The sequence below is a fragment of the Eutrigla gurnardus genome, assembly GCF_963514095.1.
Source record: "Eutrigla gurnardus genome assembly, chromosome: 1".
Lineage (NCBI taxonomy): Eukaryota > Metazoa > Chordata > Actinopteri > Perciformes > Triglidae > Eutrigla > Eutrigla gurnardus.
The window spans coordinates 24749232-24765916 of record NC_139915.1 but is presented as its reverse complement, the minus strand read 5'-3'; the positions used below and the strand labels follow the sequence as shown (position 1 = coordinate 24765916).

At 39.8% G+C, this 16685-nt stretch overlaps 2 protein-coding genes across 2 annotated transcripts in view; one reads left to right on the top strand and one right to left on the bottom strand.

Annotated features, from left to right (window-relative positions):
• Positions 1 to 16685, bottom strand: part of LOC311031861 (neuroplastin-like) — a 220274-nt gene that overhangs the window by 118507 nt on the left and 85082 nt on the right. The gene's annotated exons all lie outside the window — the stretch shown is intronic.
• ube2q1 (ubiquitin-conjugating enzyme E2Q family member 1) lies at positions 1510 to 15392 on the top strand. The gene is made up of 13 exons (XM_084014128.1): positions 1510 to 2193; positions 2601 to 2705; positions 4259 to 4381; positions 4685 to 4738; positions 5144 to 5284; positions 5603 to 5687; positions 6350 to 6410; positions 6499 to 6589; positions 6694 to 6752; positions 6844 to 6892; positions 7033 to 7128; positions 9744 to 9810; positions 12116 to 15392. The coding sequence occupies exons 1-13, from the start codon at positions 2035 to 2037 to the stop codon at positions 12145 to 12147; spliced, it is 1122 nt and encodes a 373-aa protein (XP_083870254.1). The 5' UTR covers positions 1510 to 2034; the 3' UTR covers positions 12148 to 15392.

The window sequence follows — 16685 nt, the reverse complement described above, 5'->3', positions numbered from 1 at the left end:
CTTTCCTGATAACAGATTAACTCACGGAGAGAATTCAAGCTTTTAAAGTTTGCATTTAAGGCTTGGTGTGCTGTCTGAAACCCACACAATCTGTCTAATTGAATTCAAGGACTAAGATAACTGCTTCCTGAAGACTTTCTGCCATCTGCCTGGTATTGAACTCGTCTGGCTCTCAGCCTGAAAGTCAAAATATTCCCAAATTTAAATAAGAGTTAACTATCAGGGAGTGGTTGCAAATAATCTAAACCCTTTTTATTATGTATTCAAACAGACGTGTGTTAATACTTGTAATATGTAAAAATAAATAATAAAAGTCTAAAAATAAATTCAAAAACAAAACAAAAAACAGAAGAGAGCAGAACAAACAACAAATTTTCATAAATTTACCCTACCCTAACCCTCAGCCTTGTTCATACCTTGAGGCAACACTGCCTCCTAGTGGGAAGCAGTATCTACTACAGACAGTATTTGATACACTGTTTATGGTTTCTATTGGGGAAAGATACAAAGAGCATGTGACTTTGTTATTTTCCTAGTTCCTTGTGAGCAAAGTAGATTTTCTTTTACAAACGGTCATGCATCATGTGGTGGGAAATGACAGTTGGGGTGAACAGTCATTTCATTTCTAATTGAGGTGAATGTTTATTGTATTCTATTCTCACATAGGCCTATCATATGTCTCGATGAGGTTGATTTAACATCATTACAACTATGATTAGCATTTGGCTTTTTAAAAAAAAAAATGTGTGCTTACTATACTTGCTTACTAACACAATGTGGCTACTAATTAACTTTGATTATGGATGTTATATCTGCTTATTGTTCCTTTTTAACTTTTTAAGTGTTTTGTGCTAGCTGGGCATCCTTGGACTCACTACTCATGCCTACATATTGTTTGTATATATTTGTATACACATGAACGTATGACTTTCCAACATATTAAGAGTCACTGTTATATTATTATTTCTATTAACCTGTTATGTCCAGTCAAGACATTAAACAAATAACATAGGCCTACAGATTAGAATTTAAAAAATAAAAAATAAAAAAAAGCTAACCATTTACTATATTTTGTACATATCTGTGAGTAAACACACAATTTAAAATTTGATTGTGTTTGATTAAGTTGTGTAATGCTGAGTCACAATATCAAGCATGTTCAACTGGTGACATGCGGTTCATCAAATATAATTTTCATGGAAACGTAACCTAAATTATTTCGGCCATCTTTATGATATAAAAGCAAAAATTATTCACTGGAAATAGAAAGAACTTATGTCCAAATTCTATGCAACCGTTTTACTGTGGTAAGGATGTTCTGAAGCAGGAAATTGTTCATTTTCACTTAACAAAAAATAAAAAATAAAATGTAATTTAAACTACTGCCCCGTTTAATGATCCACTGTTGTAAACGTTGCTTTTATTTTCTTACCCTCGGATAAACCGAGGACGCGCTGTATGCTGGGATTCTGCGGGAACGGGGAGGTTGCAGAACGCCATCTTTAAACCCCACAAGAGTCCAGCTACAGTTGTACACCGGGATGAAAAACACTATCCCTACAGAAGGATATAAGTTCAGATCGCGGAGATGATGTGATTGTTCCCCGGTCCAGTAAACAATAAGGAACTGTCCGATGGGGCTGTGAGGAGACGGCCACGGGACACCGCGAGAGCCTTAAACTGTTGTTATCACAGGCAGACAACAACAATAGACGGAAAGACAACAACAACGGACTAGCTCGCTAACTCGCTCGCTAGCATCTTGCCAAGCGCAGCGCTGTTTTCATATCCTAGCTGACGTTAGCTACTTCATCAGCAAACCTGACTGGTTGCGCTGAAATTTGACCGGACGCTGTTTACAGCGGACACTGGGGGGGTATCCAGCACATCTACAAGGGGGCAGCACGCCGTTTATTTGCCACATTTTAACCAATTTTGTACAGAAAATTGTGTTGTGGCTTTAGCTAACGTTAGCTAAAAGCTAAGTCCCGACTTCTACCCTTCCCCAGCGGCCCAGCCGGAGATGCGTGGAAGATGTCGGTGTCGGGGCTGAAGGCCGAACTGAAGTTTTTGGAGTCCATTTTTGATCCAAACCACGAACGCTTCAGGATCATTGACTGGAAGCCTGACGAGCTGAGTTGCCAGTTTAATGTAACTGGGGAAAAGCTGTTAATTATCCACTGTAATATAACGGTAAGGGACAGGAACGCCGACGGGATTTATAGCGTACACTTCCCTTGTTGGTCGTTAGCGGGCTAAAGTTAGCTGGTTAACTTGCTAGCCCCAGGTAGCGGGCTACCTCAACAACTGTACAATCTGCCGCTATGCGGGGCAGGTTTTGCGTAGTTTCAGAAGTGTCAATGGGAGCTACGCAGTTTCGATAGCGGGCTCGTTGGTCTGACAACCCAACACTAAACAGAATTGCTAATCAACAATAGCTGTTAGCTAACGCTGCACTCTGAATGCTAATGTCGCGAACAGCATTTTTTACGCTATTTACTGATTCTATGTTTAGCCCTGCGACAGACAAGTGTGTATGTAGGTCAAATATATGTATGTGACGTTGTCGTTTTTTTTTTTACTGTTCCCACTGTATTTAGGAATCGTATCCATCTACGCCGCCAATATGGTTTGTGGACTCTGACGACCCGAGCTTGGCGCAAGTTTTGGAGAGGTTGGAAGATGTGAGAAAAGGCAGCACCCTGGTAGTTACCCCCAAACTCTTGTTTTTTCCACTGCCACTGAGGGAAAATGTGACTATTATGCGCATGTTACGAGGAGCTGCCGCTGACAGTCGTAGTATTCACAGTGAATGTTAACTTTTTAAAACCTCCATCCCAAATATTTCCTGAACAAACATACAAGCTGTGGTGTGAACACTTACCACAAGACATGTGTTCATGTGATACAGGCAGCTGGCTTCCAGTTAACAGTAATGGACATTCATACGCAGATGATTTATTTCCCAGCTGATTTAACGTGCTTAACGTGTATAGAGATAGTTCGTCACATAGTCCTGTATGTCCGAGATGTATGGCTCATCTTTATTTGACTGCATTCTTGGCTGCCTCTCAGCAGGAGCATCTTTGCATTATTGTGACAGGATGCTAGTCTTCATCAGAAGGAGGGAGATAATTGTGGTGGTAAATAATGTTTTGGATTTTGATGAGTTGAGACAGAGCTACTATTTAGATGTGATTAGCACCTAATTCATTTAGTACTGGATGTGTATGTTTTGTTTTAGACTATAGTTCATACATTCTGTGTCCTTAAACAATTTTGCATTAGTCTTGCAACATATTTAAGTAGAGTGTGCAATGAAGGAGGTTACGTTTTTGCCATTTTAGTTTTATATTCACAAGATGCAGACAAGTAGGAGCTAATTTCTAATTTCTTACACTCTCTCAAGCACAAACAAAGAGCTTGCATGTGCTGCATGTGTGTATGTGTCTTCATACTTAAGAAATGGGTTGAACATGTATAACTGACAAGGCAGGTTTTCAACAGACCAAATTACTGTGACATTAGATCATTGGGACAACCTTTGAGGTCAAAATGTCTGTGACAAGCAGATTCTCATGTAATCCTATGTGTGTGGTAACATCCTGAGCTTAGTTAGCCTACTTATTCATGCTGCTCAGTTTGTAGGACACAAAATATGCCTTTTATAGAGTGCTGTCAGTTTTTTCTTTTCTTTTTGGAGAGGTTTTTTTTTTAGTTTGCAGTTTGGTCATTACTCTCTATACAGGTGATTACAAAAATACATTTATAAGAGCAAGATTTTACATTATTCCACATTTGCAGGTTGAAACTGGTTGGCGAATAATGTAATCGTCTTGGGTCTCTTACAATGGCAAATTGCTAGTTTTGCATACAGGATCTTGTGATTTACAAAAAAAAAATTACAACATATTTTATTGATGCCGACTCACATAACATTTATAACCCTCTCGCATGTATCATATAAGATTCATAATAATGATCCAAATTGAGGGTCTAAGGGTAGAATGTGATGTATGCTGTACAGATTTACAGGTTGCTGTTGCATATTTTTATATCAAGAATGGTCAAATCAATCAATCAATCAATCAATAGTGAAGCCCCTTCAAGCAAATTTCGATTTCTGACATCGAGCTATATAAATGAACAAAAACTTGATCATTGCTGTTTTGTTATGCCTGAGCTAGTGTTGCTGTGTAGCTGTTTTTGCAATATTGAATGGGTTATCTAACTGTTTCTTTGTGGTTATCTTTCTTAGCTTTTGCAGCAGTTGAAGAAACTCATTTGTGATCTTTGTCGGTTGTACAACCTTCCTCAACATCCAGATGTGGAGATGCTGGACCAGCCCCTGCCTGCAGGCCCTGTGGCACAAGACCGAAAGGCAAGACTGCCTAGTTCACTCTTGCAAAATACCTCCCAATGGCATGGCCTGGACTTGGCCAGTATATTCTAAACCATTTTTGCTCAATAATGAAGTGGCCTTGATGGGCTCTTGGGGGGCCTTGGTGATTTGTCTGAAGTTAATCTCATAGCTGAGCAATAGAGACTTTCTGTAGTTATGGACAGTAAAGGGTGGTCTGATGAAAAATTAAAACACTGATCGGCTCAGTGAGACTCTTTCAGATGATTTTATTCAGCTTGACTCAATGCTTTGTGTGTGTTGTGTGCATGTGTGTGTTTATAGCACGGTACAGAGGAGGTCACATCAGAAGAAGAAGAGGAGGAGGAGATGGGAGAGGTAAGTTATTATCTTTTGTCTACACAGTTACACATCATTTGAAAGTGTAATGTTTACACTGTTGGTTTTGCATGCTTGTATGTTATGTTGTTTGGGAAAGCATACCATTTAAAAAAGATGCCCATGTTTAAAATGGTATGTCTGTCCATATCCAACCCTGATTCATACGAGTGGTTATTTAAGGTTGATGTGATTATGATCTAGTCATCGCAGATATTAACAAGCTAAAGTTAATGTTGTTGTCTTTGTTACCATGTTATTCTAGTAAACAAGAATGGTTTATCTCATCTTTTGACTTGGTGCTGACTTTGATCCCTGAGCTTTTTTTTTTTTTAAATATTGCATATGTTGCTTGAGAACCAGAAAGTACTTAAAATGTCTAACATCTTAAATATGAACTAACAGGACATAGAGGATCTGGACCACTATGAAATGAAAGAGGAGGAGCCTGTGGATGGGAAGAAATCCGAGGATGATGGCATCGAGAAGGAGAATCTGGCCATCTTGGAGAAGATCCGAAAGAACCAGAGGCAGGACCACTTGAATGTGAGTCTTACCATTACACTTAATGTGTATATATTTTGGGGTGATAAGGGGCTTATGGTTGATGACATACTTTTAAATTAAAGCCCGTCTGTGAAACCAATTTAATACACTTTCTTAAATATTTTCAAAAAAATATTTTAAGGATCAAACATTCTCTCAAGGAGTGTACAGATATCATTATTGATTTATGTCTACTGGAATCCAGTTCCTTTGATGTTGGCCCAAGTTAATTACAGATGCCAGTTGTACCCACACAGTGAATTGCAATGCACAGTGTTCTTTGTCTTTCTGGTTACACTTGTTGTTTGAATTTTGCAGGGAGCTGTGTCTGGTTCAGTGCAAGCCTCTGACCGCCTGATGAAGGAGCTTAGAGAGATCTACAGGTCTCAGAGTTACAAGACAGGTATGCACTCTGCACAATGGTTTGCTCTATTTGTGCAGATCTGAGTGAAAAGAGCACTTGCAAATAACTTAGCCCCGTAAACTAGCATATATAAACCCACAGGTCCCACACCCATCCCATCAATTCTATCCACGTGATGTGATTGACGAGTATTGGTGACCATCAAGCACTGTAATACAAGTGCCATGTTTTCATGATCAGAGGTGAACATTTTAGGGGGGAGTTTAACTGCAGAATTCAAAAATTGCCTCACCCTTTATGACTTGTCCGTATGCAGTCAGGTCCACAGTCACATGGGTGTGGTGGCAATACTGCATGTTACGACACCCCTTACTCTTACTTGCAACTATCTCTATGTGCTTTAATAAAGCCTATAAGCACATTATCACGCTTCCACAGCACAGCTTAACCAAAAAAAAATATGTCAGGCCTTGAAAAATAAAGAGCCACATTTTTGAAAATATGGCCTGAGACCTTTTTTGAAGTGTTATACATATTATTTCTTTTATACATTCTTCACCTTTTGAAATAGGCTTCAATTATTGGAGTTCATGCTTTTCCTCACTGCATTTACTTTTTGTTACGTTTTGAATCCTTAGAGTTGTTACTAGACCTTGCAATCGGACACATCCGAGAACTCATCTAATCAATTTCTATTGCAGGCATCTATTCAGTCGAGCTTGTTAACGACAGCCTATATGAATGGCACGTCAAGCTAAGGACGTAAGTAACTGTGAGCCCTTGTGTTACATATTATTTTTCTTTATGTCAGCCTAAACACGGACTGATTGCATCATTTAATGACCAACAGGGTGGATCCAGATAGCCCCTTACACAGTGATTTACAAGTCCTCAAGGAAAAGGAAGGAATGGATTACATTTTATTAAACTTCTCCTATAAAGTGAGTAAAAGTGACTTCTCTTAAAAAAAAAGAAAAAAAGAAATACCATTTTGGATTCTTTTGAAGTTGCAAAATTGAGCGTTTTTGCTGGTCTTGCTTTACAGGATAATTTCCCCTTTGATCCACCATTTGTCCGGGTGGTTTCACCTGTGCTTTCTGGAGGGTAAGTTCATTTAGCTGTTACAATTTTCCACAGTTTATTCCATCTTCGCTGACGGTGGTCTCTGATCATTCTTTTTCTCTCATTGCTTCAGTTATGTTCTCGGAGGAGGTGCCCTGTGCATGGAACTTCTCACCAAACAGGTATGCAAGTGCATTTTTTTTAACGTCATAAGTTAATGTGAATTTTCACTTCATAATATTAAACATTGGATTATATTTGCGTGACTTTAACTTAAATGATTGAAACCATCACTTATTGACATTGGATTTCCTGATTGCAGGGTTGGAGCAGTGCCTATTCTATTGAGTCTGTCATCATGCAGATCAATGCCACTTTAGTCAAAGGAAAAGCCAGAGTGCAGTTTGGAGCCAACAAAGTAAGTGAGGAAGCAGGTTTCTTTTCAAGTCAGGAAATGTCCTGTGATGATGTTGAGCTCACATAATGAACATGATGATGGTGCTTTGACAGAGGCCTGGATCCCTGGCTCTTATCTGTGGCCTGTTGTGCTGTGTGAGAATGATCTGTTTAGGGCTGCAACCATTAGTCTGCGTAATCGATGACGGTGACACTGGAAATATGTCATCAATATTCTACATCAATGCATGTTTCTATTTCTTTTTATCTTTTGGCTTTGTAGTTAAACACACTCATAAAGCCATACCACCGTCAACACACCGGAAAAAGTCAGATTACCGACACACTCTCTCCCTCCCATGCAAACTTTTGCCCGGTGACTGCTAGCAAAGTTCTTTGCTGTTGTTTTGGCCCCAATAGAAGCTTGGCTCTGACTTTTGCCAGTTTAGCAGTCACCACCAAAAAGCCCACAGACTTGGCCTGTGTGTTATGAGCAGGTGAGCAGGGACTGCTCCGAGCGCTATGGCATGAGCAGAGATCAGGTTGCCATTTATCTGCATGTATTCCCTAGGACCCGTCCTGCAGTGACACAGAGCTGGTGTTATGACGATTTATGCTGCATTGTCAAATACTGCTAGAATCTATTGAATGTGACTAACAGGGCTAAGTAAAGCTTAAGAATATGTTGAGCTTTGAGAAAATAGGGAGAATATGATTAACACAATGATATTGCCTCCAGTTTGTCAAGATAACATTTTCCTAGTCATATGTTCTCTTGGGTCCTATAAGATGCTCAGATGCATCATTGCAAAGGCTTTCATCCTTTGCAATGACGTATGTGCATATGGGAAACTTTAATCTTGAGCCCCTATATCACTTCAATGTAAGGGTTGCTTTGATGAGCTGACTACTGATTGCCTCTTACAACATATTTTTTTACTTGGAGAACCACAGGCAAATGGGTCGTACCTTTTTAGGCTCTTCATGTTGTAATGCATAATGTTAGCATTATAATAAACAAGTGACGTTATTTTTTTAAGAGCGCACTCTGTATTTTTGTCAACCATTAAATTGTCACCTAATGGTTAACTCAAGGCATACATGAGTGAGGTGTCTGTGGTGTTTCAGGTGAAAAATACTTGTTAGAGTTTTGCTCTTACATTAGTCTAATTAGTCGAAGTTAGACTGTTGTAATAAAAACAGACTTAAAAAATGGCCAACTAGGCCTACCTCAGATATTCAAGACCTAGGTAGCATTGTGCAGTGGATATATTTAGACTATTACTTTGATCCAAGTCCTAATCAAAGTCAATCTTTGTGTGGAGCTATTAATATTGCTATACTCTTGATTGATTGACCCATAGCTGAACCCCGATCCCTGCTGCTACTTCGTCAAGCTGGCAGAGCCACCATGAAGCCCACACTGTTAATATTAATAATATAATACTGTAATATAATAATATAGTATTAACTGTCATAAATATCATTGAATTTTGGGGAAAAACAAAGCAATTTCAGAGAGAAGCACACAGAAGTGTCTACAATATGTGTTTGAAGGATGTCTGCAGGATGTCACACTGACTCAGCAGCAAAATCAGGTAAAAAAAGTCAAAGATAGAAGCTAAAGCCAAACGTGACAGATCAAAGTGTAAAAGGGAACCACCACATCACAAGTGCTTGTTCTTGCCACAGGCTCTGATTGTTATTATGGAAAGGACACGACAGAGATAGACCTCTTTGTTAAATTGTAAAATCCTTTTTATTTAACCAGAATCAGTTTTAGTACTCTCAGCAAACACACCAGACACCATTGACAAAAACACTAATTTTACCATGTCATAAAACGCACATCAATTAAAGTAGACAGAAACAAAATAAAACTCAACAAACCCATCTTTCTACTGTTGAAACAATCACCACCCCTTTTGTCTATTTAAACACTTTATTCCCCTGGTTGGATGTAAAAATATTCTGGCTCTATCTGCTTCTCTGACGTCTGACCTCCCCCTCGCTCCTCCTGATACACTGATGATTTCACTTTTTAACAAAGAGTTCTATGTCTGTAGGGATCCTTAAGCTTAGTCACTGATTCAATCATTAAAAGCAGAAGCAGCATGTGTATACATTGAGTATACCTTCAGTAGCTAGCGTAGCATAGTGCTGATGCGCTGTACTCTGCTAAAGTTAGCTCCACAGATTATTTTGGTAGAAAGTTAACGTAATGTTTTTGAAAGGTGTATAGTGTATCTCCTTCCGACGTCTTCGGGTAACGAGTTCCACTTTTATACGTACGCCAATCATGTAACCACGACTAGCTGGGGATCCAGAAAAAAAAACACTGAGCACACCCCGATAATTTGTCAGACCTGCTGGGGCGAGACTTGGCACAACATGTCAGTTCTGTGCAGTTGTGTGTGAAACTACAGGTGCAGATCCAGGTCTTGTGTGACTGGTGGCCAGTGTGCATGAAAGCTTGAAAAGGGGTTTAGTGGTGTTCTTGAATTTGGAGAAGTGAGATTTTTTTTTTTTTTGCTTGTAGAAAACCGTGATCATTGCTGTTTCATGATCTGTACATTCTGTTCTTCACAATCCTGGTGCACACTTGAAGGTTCATTTCATTTTCCTCTTTTAATGCAGAACCAGTACAATCTTGCCCGAGCACAGCAGTCCTACAAGTCCTTGGTTCAGATCCACGAAAAAAACGGTGAGTGTTTTTGTCTCCAGTTTCATAAGGAGTGTACTGACCTTGTTTACAGAAACCAAATCCCTCTCATGCATCTAAACTAAGGGAAATTATTGCTTGCACTGCTGTGTATGTACCAAATCTGGACAACCTTGACATATAGTCCAGTTAATTCAGTGATTGTTTAAAATAGCTAGCAGGAAATAAATAGCAGCAATACACATACAATGCGTAGTACAACACACTTGTGAGTCAACAGCAATAACAATAACCATGTCACTTTGGCTGCACAGTCACTCAGACTCTGACTTAATTTTTGGGATCTTATTGGAGCCTACGTGAGCCAAAAAGCAAAAAGACACCAGATGGCATCACATTATTGATACATGATTCTTGACTATAGATTTAAAAGAATAATAAACGAAACAAAAACGATGATAAATAAAAGTAAATTAACTTAATTATTCAGAAGTTTTGCCTTAAGCTAGAATTTGGAGTGTGAGAAAAGAAGCAGTTCTGGCAGCAAGACAAATTAGACTGTAGACTATATTATCTGAGTATTTTAAACATTCCTGCTAATATGAACTAAACAGCATAATGAGAGATCACAAGTTTAACAACTGGTGTTATTTAGTGTTGGTGGTATATAAATGCCCAATTGATTATATCCAATAGGCTTCTATTAAGCAATTTACTATACATCTCTAATTAACTGATGTAAAAGGTGTAGGTTGTTATGCAGTTTGTAATAGTGTATAGGTTGCCAGGTTACACTCAATCTATTATGTAAATGTCCTAAATAATGGTCTTAATAACTATAACATTTATTTATACAACTTGCTGTTGACCAAATGCTGTGACTTGGCTGTTCGAAAGCGGAGTATCAATAAAATCGCATCCAGAAAATATGCAGTTTAATATAAGATTGACAATCAACAAGATAAGAATCAACATTTACATTTAAAATTAATTTCATTGGAGATATGGCCCTGTTAAATCTGTCAAAAAGACCATTAATGCAATTTATTTTTTGTTGTCCTTGACCTCTGTGAAAACGCCAGGCTGTATTTTAAAAACACAAGTGCTTGGTGAAAATATGTAAAATACCTTTGCTCTGTCAGGCTACATTGAGCTATATTTAATTGCAGAAGGATATTAAAGTTAAGAGCTGAAGGTATGACTAATTGTTTTTAAAAATTCAGAACCATATGTGCCCTGGGCCTAACTACTGAACACTCTGTACCAAGTGTTTTGGTTCTTTAATGAAACCAGACATGGTTGGAAATGCAGGTACAAGCTAATGAGGCAGAAAAAGCATCTACATGTTACTCTGATACTATTGCTGGTGGAGCCCGAGGACTCTTGCACAAAACCTAGATAGCGGATTAAGCTGGGTTTCCCACTCATCCTGGCTGAAGTTAGCCGTGATCCGGTTGCATGAAAGCATGCCACATATTTTATGGTCACCATGGAGATTTACCCTGTATCTTATACCGTATCTCAGTCACTTCGTTCGGAATTGAATGTGTTCATTACAATTATTCCACTGCTCATTACATCCAGTGAAGTTGGCCTACTGTTATTATTTATTTAAAATAATGGTCACAGTGTGATCATTATTTTAACTTTACTCAGCCTATATTCATACCTTTTTATTAAATTCCACATGTGAACGTTGTTATAATTATGTTCACAAAGCTGTTCACAAATGCAGCAAAGGGTTTAAATAGCAAATAACCACAAACTGTGTCCCACCCTCACTCCCTCTAATTGATTATGTTTGACATGGATTGATATAGCGCTGGGAGCACTATTGAAATGCCTCTTATGTACCTCCTCAGCCGGCTTACCAGCCAAAGTTGTTGTTTCATATAATTGAGCGCCAGATTAAAGCTGTAAAGTAACGAGATAATGTCATCTGGTTAATTAAGCCACAGTACATTACAATGGTGGTCGCATTTTCTTTCTTTTTCCTTTCCTCATACACCTTCACCAAAAGTTTGTGAGAAGTACGCCACATACGTCGTCGTCGCCATGGTGAATTTTGGATCTAAATCAGTGATCGATCTTGTGGTCTATTTGAGGAAGCCGTTTACGCGCACTTCACAGGATTAGTTGCAACTGGCTTCACTTAGTCGCAGCTGCTCATGCTGATTTGGCCTTTGTGCAACCAATTATGCCAGACTGATGTTGTTGGAATACATCGAACCTAGCTTTGTCGTTTATCCTGGATGTCTGGATTCTGCTTTTGTGCAATAGCCCTCTGGTGACCGTAGATTATTGTTTACTGTATAGTTATTGTTTGTTGTTGTTTTTTCCCCTTCAGGCTGGTACACACCCCCTAAGGAGGATGGCTAATCAGACTTCTGCCTTTCCTGCACTGGGACCACATGTCTTTGATTTGTTTTTTTCCTTGACCAATTTTTTTTTTTATCCTGCAAAACCATTTTGTTTTCTACATGAGAGTTTGAACTCCGAACCAAATTCCTCATTCGGTGCCCACCCAGAAACTAGCACATACACACACACACACACACACACACACACACACACACTCCCAAATTTACATCCAAGCTCATCTGCTACTCGCAAAGGGTGTCCTCTCCTCAATATTTATCTCTGTGCATCTGTTGTCTGATACAATCTAATTTTTCCATTGCGACATTCATTCCATACTCCAGGAAAACCATGGACTAAATATCAAGCAAACTCACCCTTAGGTTTTGGCGTCGAGCATGCCAAGGTTACGTGCTGGCTGTAAGTTGAAAGGTGCAGCATGGCTTTATCCGCCAGCAGTGGCAGTCTGTTGCTCCAGTCGCCGGACACTGCCTCTCTGGCCCCGGAGTGGATCCATGATATGATGCAGTGGTGGCTGGGAAGGACATTTAAATGCAGGTGGTGGAAGAACCACTACCATTTCTTCTCCACAGACACTCTCTGTAATATTGTGCTCATGTATTATCTTTGCAATGCCAAGATCCCTCCTCTGGAATAATGTGCTTCTGGGGCCTAGCTTGCTTTCAAACCTCTTATCTTTTTAAAGCTTGAAGCCCTACGGTAGGGAGGAAGATAAAGAGACTTTTCGCAGCCTGGGTGGGACGGCCCATAATGAAGAACAGCATCCTGCTGAGCTCCAAAGTTGGAGACCACTGTCATCATCACAACCAGCAACTGGACATCTCCCTGCAGGAGAGAGGTTTGACGTGTTGTAGTTTGGCAACCCAAGAACCATACCCAGGCAAAGCAGGGGTGTGTTTGGTTTGGATCACACTGTAATGTAGTTGATTTTAACTTCACGTGTAAACATGTAAATTTGTATTTCTGCAAAAGGATTTAATTGTTTATAATGTAACCTTGTCTGGGTCTTTGACTGGGCAAAGACTGTATTACTATATACCCTTGACTATTAACAGCAGGGGCACTTCAACTTCTCAAGACCCATTTAGAATAAGAAAAAGTTGCTTCATGGATACTCTTGCAGAAGGAAACAAAAGTACACCGTGATCATATGTGAGCTTAATGACTACTGCGGTTTTGTTGTTTTTTGTTCTTTTTTTTTTTTTTTTTTAAATATTGCTTTTGTAATCCTCATGTTATTGGCAACATCGACAGTACCATTCCCCTCATTTGATGGCACCTCTTAACTACAATGGCTGTAACAATAATTGCATCGACACAGCTGTTTCTGGCATTCCAGAGGTTTGGCTATTCATATCTGATCACGCGAACCGGATGAACCTCAGTGAAGACAAAGTTTTGTGGAGGTTTTTTGTGCTGAGGAGAATTAGTCTTAACGGCGTAGTCCACCTGCTTAGTTCTTGTAGCTGGTTCACATCCTGAGCACCAATCCTGCAGTCATAACAGTCTGAAAAAAAAAAGTGACCTTTTACCTTCTGACTTTTCCTTGACCTGATGGCTGCTTTTCAAACGCAAGCCAGAGTTTCAAAATTCACAGCAATAGTCTCGACCATATACCCTCTGGCTTCACACCTGGGATGATCGACTGGAGTCCGTTCCACTTCCAGAACATTTGTGTAGGTTTGATAAATATTTGTTGAGATTTGCCACAGGAGGGACCCAGCTCTTCCCGTTACCACCTCTGGTTACTATTCAGAACCACTCTCAGCACTGCTGTACCCCCACAGCGTGCCGGGTCTTTGATGTAATGTGAATAATATGCAGAAAACTGTGTGGAGCATTCCAGTTAATGCAGTTACACGTTTGTTGTGGGTGTTCTATTGTGTGGTTACTTGCATTGTTTTTAAGTATATTGTCCTGAAAAACCAGCATAGAAAGCTTAGTTATGCTAATTCATACAGTCATTCCTCGTTTTTAAGTTGATTTAGGAATTCTTCAGTGATACTAACCTCAGTTGCAGCACCAATATTTTGCAAAAACTGGTAGGGATGGCTACAAAACGTACAGCCTGTTCGCATTCAGCCCATTTGTTTGGACGTGCAGGATGTGTATAACAAGTGTCACCTTCCTTTTTCTGGTTTCACCACGAGCAAAATCTCAAGAGTATGGATCATTGGCATGGTTGTTAGCTGTTGTGATGCCATCGGTGATGTACTTATCACTTCATTCTGGTCACTTTGTCGAGCCCCCTCTCCCCCTGCGTTCTCTGGAGAAGCAAACTCAGGAATACATACCGCACACTCGACTTGGCGAAGGAGAGCTTCAGAATAGCAATGAAGTGCAAGATTTGAATGTGTCAACCTGTTTTTGGGGCCATTTAAAAAAAGAAGAAAAAAAGCAAAAAAGAATGACGCATCTGTTTTACCAATAGGCATCGCAGTGTGTTTTGCCGTGGAATTGCACACACTTATTCTGAATAGTATTACAGTTGAATCATTATTAAGCGAGCTTCTGGAATTGGATGTGGAGCAGGGATTCGTTCCCACCCTCGGATTAACGTGCGCCTGGTGGAGTTCAGAGCACGTCTACCCTGTCTCTTTGATATTGCTGTATTTTGCATGTCAATATTATCAATGGGTGTTTTTCCCCCCAAGCTACTGAAGGAAGAGTGGTCGGGTAGGGTGGTTTAAAAGAGATTAGATGTATCCGTTTTTCATTAATTGTTTACTTGTGGTTTCCTACATCGGCACACAGGATCATTTCTCCCTGTGTGCTGCTTATTTAACCAGGTCAGATCCTATGAGAGACGCATGGACTTACAAGACATCCTACCTGCTTGGATCACCTTTAAAGATGCCAGGATTCCCAATAAAAGTAGCAGTTCAGATATTGTGTGCCATCAGAACAATTAACCCACACCTTTTAACCCGACCTTTGGAATAGTGGTGCACTCAAAGACTGTTGTGCATTGAATAATGGCTTCTCTCACACCAACTCCTGTTGTCAGACTTAACGAAAAACCTTTACTGCTTTGGCGAGTGACATATTGGTCTGAGGTCTGAATGGGCCTGATCCTGGGTTCTTTACCTTGCTTCATTAACTGCAGTGGCCAGGTTATAAAGTTATGCACTGTTAGCATGCTTTGGTTTGGTTTCATTTTTTTTTCCATTGCAAGGGTGATTTTGACCATGTAAAGTAATTTGTAAACTTGCATCAAGTTTATAAATAAAGAATTTTATGAAATATCTCTTAATTCTGTTCTAATGAAAGGAGTATCGATAGGAAATGTCAATGTTTTTCCAGGTCAAGTATCACCTGTGAATGGGAGCAATCAAAAGCATTGAGCTAACTGATTTTGGCACTAAAACTAATAGAGGTCGAGCTGGATCTTAATCTTACGTTACCCACTAATGCATTTCTTGTATTTTCCAGTAGATGGCGTTCTTTGCCAAAATATTCAAGTGTCAGATTGTATGCAGAGCTGCTGTCAAAGTCCAGGGAGACAACCACTGTTGTCCATGTTTTTGCCCCGAGTTTAGTGGAGGCAGTGCCCCTCTGACATCCATCACTGTAGTTCTTGTTACTTAAACTGTTTTTTAAAGGTCTCTATTTGCACAAAGTGTACAAGCTATTAACTAGCTGTTTAAAACCCAAACATTACAACTCAGCTATGATGATTTAATTCAATGCACTACGATGACCACATAACAAAGCAGGTGTTATTCACTTTCCAGTGTGATTCCATCAACATTACCACACATCCACAGTACAGACAATGGCAAATATAAATAACATGATTAAACTTTCTGACAAAAAGGCAAAAGTTGAAACCCAGACGGCAGCGGATGAGGTTAATAGTGTGCTGCAAGTGGGTAAAAATCTGATTTTGAACCAGTTTGTTTTGGTGGTGCATCATTGAGGGGTTGCTGGGTGAGTTGGATGAACAGATTTCCTTTTTTCATGTCTCACTACTTACTGTGTGTGTGTGTGTGTGTGTGTGTGTGTGTGTGTGTGTGTGTGTGTGTGTGTGTGTGTGTGTGTGTGTGTGTGTGTGTGTGTGTGTGTGTGTGTGTGTGTGTGTGTGTGTGTGTGTGTGTGTGTGTGTGTGTGTGTGTGTGTGTGTGTGTGTGTGTGTGTGTGTGTGTGTGAGAAATCACCACTAGATGGCATTGGAGCACTCTTGTAACTCCTTGCTATTGTTATTTTAGTCTGGTAGGCTCTTGTTCTGAACTCCTGTCCTTGTAACATCATTCAGCAGTTGGTGCTCCATTATTACCCTCATTTCTGCTTTCGTCATCTCTGTAGCTCATTTCCTTCAAGGTCGAATGAATGAAGGTCATGTGATAGGACGAGGTCTGAAATGGGCAGCTCGTGTTCTCCCTCAGTGCGTTTGAGTCAGATATCTTCTTGGTGGGTCTGGGAACATCGGCCCCCTAATGAGAAGCCGGAGGGCCACAGTAGATAACGGGGTGACCTATTGAGTCCGTGGTCGATCATGTTGTTTCTGCCTGGATAGTTATGGATATTAGAAATCAATC

Excerpts from the sequence above, each read along its gene's own strand:
- ube2q1 (XM_084014128.1), top strand. The coding sequence starts at position 2,035 with ATGTCGGTGTCGGGGCTGAAGGCCGAACTGAAGTTTTTGGAGTCCATT. Across the intron at positions 4,739-5,143 it reads AGGAGGAGGAGATGGGAGAG|GACATAGAGGATCTGGACCA; the intron begins GTAAGTTATTAT and ends ATGAACTAACAG. Across the intron at positions 9,811-12,115 it reads TCAGATCCACGAAAAAAACG|GCTGGTACACACCCCCTAAG; the intron begins GTGAGTGTTTTT and ends TTTCCCCTTCAG.